The sequence below is a fragment of the Cervus elaphus genome, chromosome 1 (genome assembly GCF_910594005.1).
Source record: "Cervus elaphus chromosome 1, mCerEla1.1, whole genome shotgun sequence".
Lineage (NCBI taxonomy): Eukaryota > Metazoa > Chordata > Mammalia > Artiodactyla > Cervidae > Cervus > Cervus elaphus.
The window spans coordinates 62,082,600-62,090,868 of record NC_057815.1 but is presented as its reverse complement, the minus strand read 5'-3'; the positions used below and the strand labels follow the sequence as shown (position 1 = coordinate 62,090,868).

The 8,269-nt window shown below is 37.9% G+C and overlaps 1 protein-coding gene across 1 annotated transcript; it reads right to left on the bottom strand.

Moving 5' to 3' along the window:
• Positions 1-4,034: 4,034 nt before the first annotated feature.
• On the bottom strand, positions 4,035-4,976 carry LOC122696363 (olfactory receptor 52E4-like). The gene has a single exon (XM_043906290.1). It carries the CDS (start codon positions 4,974-4,976, stop codon positions 4,035-4,037), a length of 942 nt encoding a protein of 313 aa, XP_043762225.1.
• Positions 4,977-8,269: the final 3,293 nt, after the last annotated feature.

The window sequence follows — 8,269 nt, the reverse complement described above, 5'->3', positions numbered from 1 at the left end:
AAGGATTTAAAGATCAAATTAATGATCTAGAATAGGATGTTGTACCAAAACTTTCCAAATACTTACAAACATATATGTTGACACATTAAATATTAGCCTTCTAAGTATGTTCAGTGGATAAATTTATTTATTTATAATTATTTATTTGCATTTAAATATTTTTGGATCATAACATTAAATATGTATATATGTTTTAGGAAATATATCTGATGTCTAGTAATATTTATGATGACTGTACTTATGTAAATGGAAATATTCATTTTGCTTTAGTTAGTGCTCATTAATTTTGCACCATCTGGTGTTCTTATTTTTAGTTCATTTCTTGACTAACCAAAGTATGCCAAATAGGTGTTGTAAAACTCATGAAGTGTTGTCTATTAAAAGGTTGTTTTCCCTTATGCCATTATGTTAGAAAACTAAAATCTTGTAGGTTCAACAGTTTGTTTTCAGTTCGAAGCTATTACAGATAAAGCTTCTATGAATATCTGTGTGCAGCCATTTTTTTAAAAGTTTCTTTGGGTAAACACCTAGGAGTATATTGTTTAGATCATATGATAGGCATATATTAAACAATATTTTAAAAACTACAAAACTGTTTTCCAAAGTCTTCCATTTTACATCAAGCTACCAGGGGCTTCCCAGGTGGCACTAGTGGTAAACAACCCACCTGCTAATGCAAGAGACATAGAGACTTTGGTTTGATGCCGGGGTCCAGCCCCACCAGGATCCAGGGGAACCCTCAGGATGAACGGCGTCGGTGAATGAGAGAGAGAGTGAGACAAAGCTCGGGGCTAAGTCTGAAGTTTATTTTTTCACGGCTCCTTTATACCCTTAACAACATCTTTGGGGGAAGTGCATATTGCTGTTTTTCTTATAATTAATCTATTTTTTTTCTAACAAGCGTCATCTCTATGGGAACTAGATAGGATTACATTTTTACAGAACAGAAATGCGAAGGACTGCAGAAACAGCAGATATGGCACAAAACAGGCTCTTAGTCTAAAAGTTAACCACCTGCAAGAATTCGCCAGCTAATCTCTCTCTAAAGTATTTTCTATTAGGCACATTTGTGGCTATTATATTTGTGGAGCTTTTCTCACCCCGCATAGGGGCCTATGCTTAATAGTTTCTTTTGTTAGTGTACTGTGCTTAGGATGTTTAGAACAATCATGAGCATTTTGTGCAATGAGAGCACATATTTATCACACAAGCCAGAATGCCAGCAAAAGGGTTTGAATTGAAGCATTTCCTTCATCCCTGGCCCCTTCATAGGGTACCAGCGTCCAGGAGATTTATTAGTTAGGGTTTTAAGTTGGTCTTTATTCAGTGAAAGAGGAGCAGGAGAGCTCTCAGCAGGCAACACAAGAATCCGCAGCAGGGCAAACAGGAACAACAGCAGAAAAGGGGGGAGGATACAGGGTGGGGCAGAGGCCGGGGCCAACCTGGAGGGTCCCTTATCCTAGACGGCCTTGCCTGTCAGGTTTTTTCCTCGTGACCTCGTCATGGATGGGGTCCCGGATGGCCTTGCCTGCCCGGTATTTTCTTCATGACCTCGTCACGGGCAGGACCCCCCATAACGGCTCCCGGCAGTTTGATCCCTGGGTCTGGAAGGTCTCCCGCAGGGAATGGTCCCCTGTGGCCATCCACTCCAGTACTCTTGCCTGGAGAATAACCACGGACAGAGGAGCTTGGTGGGCTACAGTTTATAGGGTCACAAAAAGTCAGAAACGACTGAGTGACTTAGCACACATGCACAGCAATATGTGAGAGTTCTGGTTGCTTCACATCCTTGCTAATGTTTAGTATGGCTAGTCTTTTTAATTTTAACAATTTTGATTATAATGGTATCTTGTGTGTCTTCAATTTGCATTTCCCTAATGACCAGTGGTAGTGAGCATGTTTTCATTTGCTTATCAAACATTTGTAATCTTTTTGGGAAATAGTTATTAAAATTTTATCTTCATTTTTAAAATTGAGCTGTCTTTTCATTATTGGCCTGAAAAGTTCTTCATACAGCCTGCATGCAAATCCATTGTCTGATATATATATTGCAAGTATTTTCTCTTAGTCTGGGACTTGCATTTTTTATATTATTAGTAGTATATCATGAAAAAATATATATCTATATATATTTTATAAAGTCCATACAGTCAAAGAAGGAAGTCAGATGAGCAATGAAATTTTAACACAGGCCCATCCCACATTGGCCCACTTGGTCTCTGAAACTCTTTCGTGGTTTTTTCCAGAATGCATAATTGGAATAGATATACTTACAGCTGGCAGAACTTCTTCAAGGAAGGTCAGTCTTTTGTTCTATCTAGGCCTTCAACTGATTGGATGATGTCCATCCATACTTTGGAAATCCCAGATTTCTCTATGCAAACAGTAAAGTTTAAAAGATTCTCAGTAGATATGTGCCTTGGCTTGGGTAAAATTATGGGCTTCCCAGGTGGCAAGGTGGTAAAGAATCTGCCTGCCAATGCAGGAGATGCAGAAGACATAGGCTCGGTCCCTGGGCTGGAAAGATTCTCTGGAGAAGGAAATGGCAACCCTCTTCAGTATTCTTGCCTGGAAAATTCTGTGGACAGAGGAGCCTCGTGGGCTATAATCCATGGGGTTGCAAAGAGTCGGACATGACTAAGTACACATACACTAATTGTCTGAGCATTTTCTGGTGATTCACAACAAAGATGAAGTTCAGTATGTACAATTGACAAGTCATCTGTTGTGGCTAAACATTTTCAATCTCTTTCTATGTTTACCTACTATATCTGTTTCTTTCTCCTGCTGTACTTTATTTACCTTGATCTTAATTAGAGCCTAAAATGAGCATATCCTGTAAAGTCTTATGAGCCCTTTGAATTGTTTTACTTCTGTGTAATTGCTTCAGTTGCTATTACGAAGCATGAAATTGAATACAAAATTATGCCTATGTTGTCTGTTAATTTTTTTCTACCTTATGATTATGTTTTCATGGGAACCAACTCTACCATGGAAACAAAAACGTTGCATTCAGATTCTTTGATTAGTGTTTCAGGAACTCATATCTTGCAGCATTGTCTAGTTAGACCCATATAGGTAAGACAGTTCTTGGCAGCACAGCGCTCCTCTATCATAATCAATGAATTCTGTATAGAGAGACTATTTAATACTACTTGAGTTGCATTAAGACTTAATTCTCAAATGATGATTTTAATATCTGTTACAGAAATAAATTACACCGAACTATTTAACAATAAAATTTAAATTTTGTCTAGGGACTAATAATTGCTCTGTAAATTTATCTCCAATTTGATACTGCACATAAATAAGGAAATATTGGTAGCTTACAGTGAACGATGTCGATTCGTGATCGCCGAAGAAGATTTAGCTTCGGGACCAGGTTTGATCACTCAAGAGCTTTTGTGTATCAGAGTTTTATTAAAGTAAGAAAAGGGAGGGAGGAAGCTTCTGACACAGACATCAGAAGAGGGATGGAGAATTCCCCCCTTGCTAGTTAGCAAGAGAGTTATATGCTTTTTAATTAGTTATTACAATAAATCAAAAGAATGTCTCAAGGCTGTAAAGATCTTCCTAGACCCACTCCCATAATTTACATTTTAAGATAACAGGATTAGCCAGAAGGTGGCCACAGTTTATGGGGTCACAAAGAGTCAGACACAACTGAGTGACTTCACTTTCTTTAGTACAGAATTTAAACTGAGTTGTTTGTTGTGCAATCATCAGTTCTGGGCTTAAAAAGAAAACGTTTTATGTGACTAAGACTAAGGAATGTGGAGGAAAAAAAAGTTTGTCTTTTCCTCCTCCTTGAGAATTCCAGACCCCTATCTCCTCCTTGAGAACCTCAGGCCCCTTTCACCTCCTCAGGAACCCTGGACTTCTTATCAACGTGCTTAGGAATTGACTCTCTCAATATGATGTTTGATATCATATTCTGTAAAGCATATTCTCCATAAAATTTTAAGGACACTTTAATTTTTAAAGGATGGAAAAGAAAATTATTTCAAGGCTCTTTTCAAATCAAGTGTTCAGAATCAAACTTTTTTAAAATGAAATATTGTCACCACCTGATCTCGGATCTGCTTGGTTCTTACCCCATAAATAATGGGGTTAAGAGCAGGGGGGATAACCACATATAAATTGGCCAGGATGATGTGGATATAATGTGGAATATTGTGTCCAAATCGATGAGTCATAAAGGAGAAAAAGGCTGGAGTGAAGAAAGCTAAGATGACACACACATGGGAACCACAGGTATTAAGAGCTTTGAGTCTGGCCTCCCGGGACGGGAGTCTGAAGACAGCGTGTAGAATCTTCACATAGGATATAGCAATCAAAATAACATCCAAAAGTATCAGAGAAATAAGGATTAATCCAAACAATATATTGACCTTTATGCTGACACAGGCCAAACGGGCAATGCCCATGTGCTCACAGTAGGTGTGGGGTATAGTATTATGTCCACAGAATGAAAGCCTTAGAAGGAGGCATATAAGTGGAAAAACAAACACCAAATTTTTCAATATTCCTATTTCCACAATAATACAGGTATTTCTGTTGGTGAGGATTGTGTTGTATCGAAGAGGGTGACAAATGGCAACATAGCGATCAAAAGCCATGGCTACAAGCATGAATGTTTCAAAGCCTGTAAACAGATGTATGAAGAACATTTGAGTTAAGCATCCTCCAAAGGAAATCACACCAAGGTTAAACCAGAAGATGCCTAGCATTTTAGGAATAGTGGCTGTGGACAGGCCCAGGTCTGTGAGAGCCAAGATGGCCAAAAAGTAGAACATGGGCTGGTGAAGACTATGTTCAGTCTGGATGACTAAGAGGACGGTAACATTCCCAAGGAGGGCAATCAGATACACTATGCCAAATGGAAAGCCAACCCAGACTTGCATATTTTCCAGTCCTGGAATTCCCAACAGCAGGAAAGATGGGGGGTGGATCCATGAGATATTGGCTGGAGACATACTGGCAAAGGTTTTTGATGGTCATGCTCCACTCATTTGAAGGAATCTTTAGTTCTACATAAGGCTTCCCAATGCCTCATCAATATTGCTAATACTGCCCAAGAACAATAAGATATATAAGTATGTACACTTTCTCTAGAAATAGAAAAGAAAGAGCATGTTATTCCACAGACTTCTCTTCCTCTCATTTACTTTCATTGCTATATATGGCACATGAAGGATAATACTCCTAAGAAATGAACGGATATTGAGACATTGGACAAAATAATCTAAATTAGTTTTAGTGAGAAATTAGACAAAATCAGTTAATATAAAATTCTATACTAGGCTCTAACTTTTGAAATGTTAATTATAAATGGAGAGAAGATACACACATTCATATCCTACTGATAAATGTTTACAATTTGTGAGCATTGGCATTATCATAGATTTCAGAAGCAGCCTTTAAAACTAGAAATATTACTCTAACATATGCCCTTGGGGGTTTCCAGTTAGAATCAACTAACTTTTCCCCCCAATACTTAATATGGCATATATTTCTTCCTCAACATGCTATGAAAGTAGCACTGACATAGGGACGCTACCATGTGTGAAACAGATAGCTGGTGGGAAGGGGCTGCAGAGCACCCGGCGCTCCCCTTGGTCCTCCGTGATGACCTGGAGAGGTGGGGCGGGGAGGCTCAAAAGGGAGCAGAGATATGCATTTATATAGTTGATTCATGTCATACAGCAGAAACTAACACAACACCGTAAGCAATTATATTACAATTAAAAAGTTAATACAAAAATCTAAGCATATGTATTTTTTGCTTCTAAATTTGTGTTATTTCTTACTTTTGTCATCAATGTGCTTTATTCTTTGAAATAGGACCTTACCTTATAAGGTCACTGACTTCACAAAATTCAATGCTATGAAATTAATTTTAGATATAAAACCATCTCTCTTTTAGCGAGGTTGACTCAGGTTTAAAGCTCTGACTGAATGCTTCAGGCTTCCCATTTTTCCCCTATTTTCTCGCACCAACAACCTGGGCTCACTTCATTTCTAAAACACCTATAACATTTCCAACTTTGTTTCTAATTGGGATTTAGAAACATGAGTAGTGTTATTATTATTATATTGTCATTGTTATATGAAGGAAGAGAATAATTCTAAAATAATAACATTATACAAGTATTTAAAATTATTTATCTCAGTCTTATAGGGAAATTTCAAACAAATTATATTACTTGCTATTCAGATATATGGGGAAACAAAACTGATTCTGATTTCTGAGTAAGTGAATTTCTTTTTTTTTAATTAAATTATTTATTTTAATTGGAGGCTAATTACTTTACAATATTGCAGTGGTTTTTGCCATACATTGACATGAATCAATCATGGGTGTCCACGTGTTTCCCGTCCTGACCCTTCTTCCCACCTCCCTCCCCATCCCATCCCTCAGGGTCATCCCAGTGCACCAGCCCCAAGCACCCTGTCTCATGCATTGAACCTGGACTGGCGATCTGTTTCACATATGGTAATATACACGTTTCAATGCTATTCTCTCAAATCATCCCACCCTTGCCTTCTCCCACAGAATCCAAAAGTCTGTTCTTTACATCTGTGTCTCTTTTGCTGTCTCTCATATTGGGTCATTGTTGCCATCTTTCTAAATTCCATATATATGCATTAATATACTGTATGCTGCTTTTCTTTCTGACTTACTTCACTCTGTATGATAGACTCCAGTTTCATCCACCTTATTAGAACTGATTCAAATGCATTCTTTTTAATAGCTGAGTGATATTCCATTGCATATATGTACCACAACTTTCTTATCCCTTCTTCTGCTGATGGACATTCAGGTTGCTTCCATGTCCTAGCTATTGTAAACAGTGCTGCGATTAACATTGGGGTACATGTGTCTCTTTCAATTCTGGTTTCCTCAGAATTGCTGGGCCATATGGCAGTTCTATTTCCAGTTTCTTAAGGAATCTCCACACTGTTCTCCATAGTGGCTGTAGTAGTTTGCATTCCCACCAACAGTGTAAGAGGGTTCCCTTTTTGCTGCACCCTTTCCAGCGTTTATTGTTTGTAGACTTTTTGATAGCAGCCATTCTGACTGGCGTGAGATGGGACCTCACTGTGGTTTCTTTTAGTCTGAATTGCAGGTTCATGTCTTCATCCTCACAACAAAACTGGTTTGTTACAGTCACCCAGCTCTCTGACCTTCTGGTATTCCCAGCGTTCTGCCCAAATGTGCTTATTCTAGAACTAACTAGTCAGTTCTTCATTCTTTTTCTTGTGCTACATTAACCTGATGTTAACAATCTCCAGTCTCTTCCAGTTACTCTTCCTTGTTCTGTACTACCTCTTGCAAATTTTAATATAACTGGTCTAAATACACATTTCTAAAGAAGAGGGAACCAAATATGAGTGTGTTCTTAATTATAATCCATGAAGGACAGATTCTCTTCTCTCTTTGAAGAGAATGAAATAGTTTTAATAATAAGAGACTTGACATCTTCTTTGAAGCTAAGGAAGTTAGGGGACATCCCAGTACACTGTACCCTTAAGATTTTAGGAAATCTATGTAAAAGATTCTAAGAATAAAAGAAGCATGATCCTTCAAGAGAAACGGTAGGAATCTAAAATATCTAAATATACCTGTCATAAGGTATATACATCAAGACTGATATGAGGAAGAGAAAGAACCAGCATCATCCTCCCATTAATCTCCCAGGTCTCTTAGTTACTCATGCTCAAAAAGGTTTCACAGAACTCAGTGTTGACTTGTAATATTTCTCTCCCAGGACCCTGTAATTCTACTCCATAGCTCTCTGTATGGCTATTTAATCAATGTCCAAGTTCCCATGTAATTGTAAGCTTCATGCAGAGTTGTAACAGGGGCCAGGAAGTGGTTTTGTTCATCATTATTTCTCTAGCACAGTATTTGGTGGATAGCTGTGACTCAAAACATTTCTTTTACAAAAAGACTGAATGAGTAGGTAATTATTAATTTTGACTCCTGGTCAAAAGGCCTCATGTTAGAAGAATGGTAACAGATATCATACAGTATATCTGGCAGTTAAGGATGGAGAAATGAAAAGAAAACCATAATCCTCAAAAAAAGGGTACTCTGAGTACATAAGGAAGAGAACTCTGATCAGAGGCTTTCCTGACAAGGAAGCTATCAATGGGCCTGTGATGTAATAAAAAGAAAATATAAAGAGGACATTCTAGGGAGAATTTTATAAAAACAGGTGATCATGACAATCAAAAATAGGAAGTAAAATGTGACTGGTAGGTT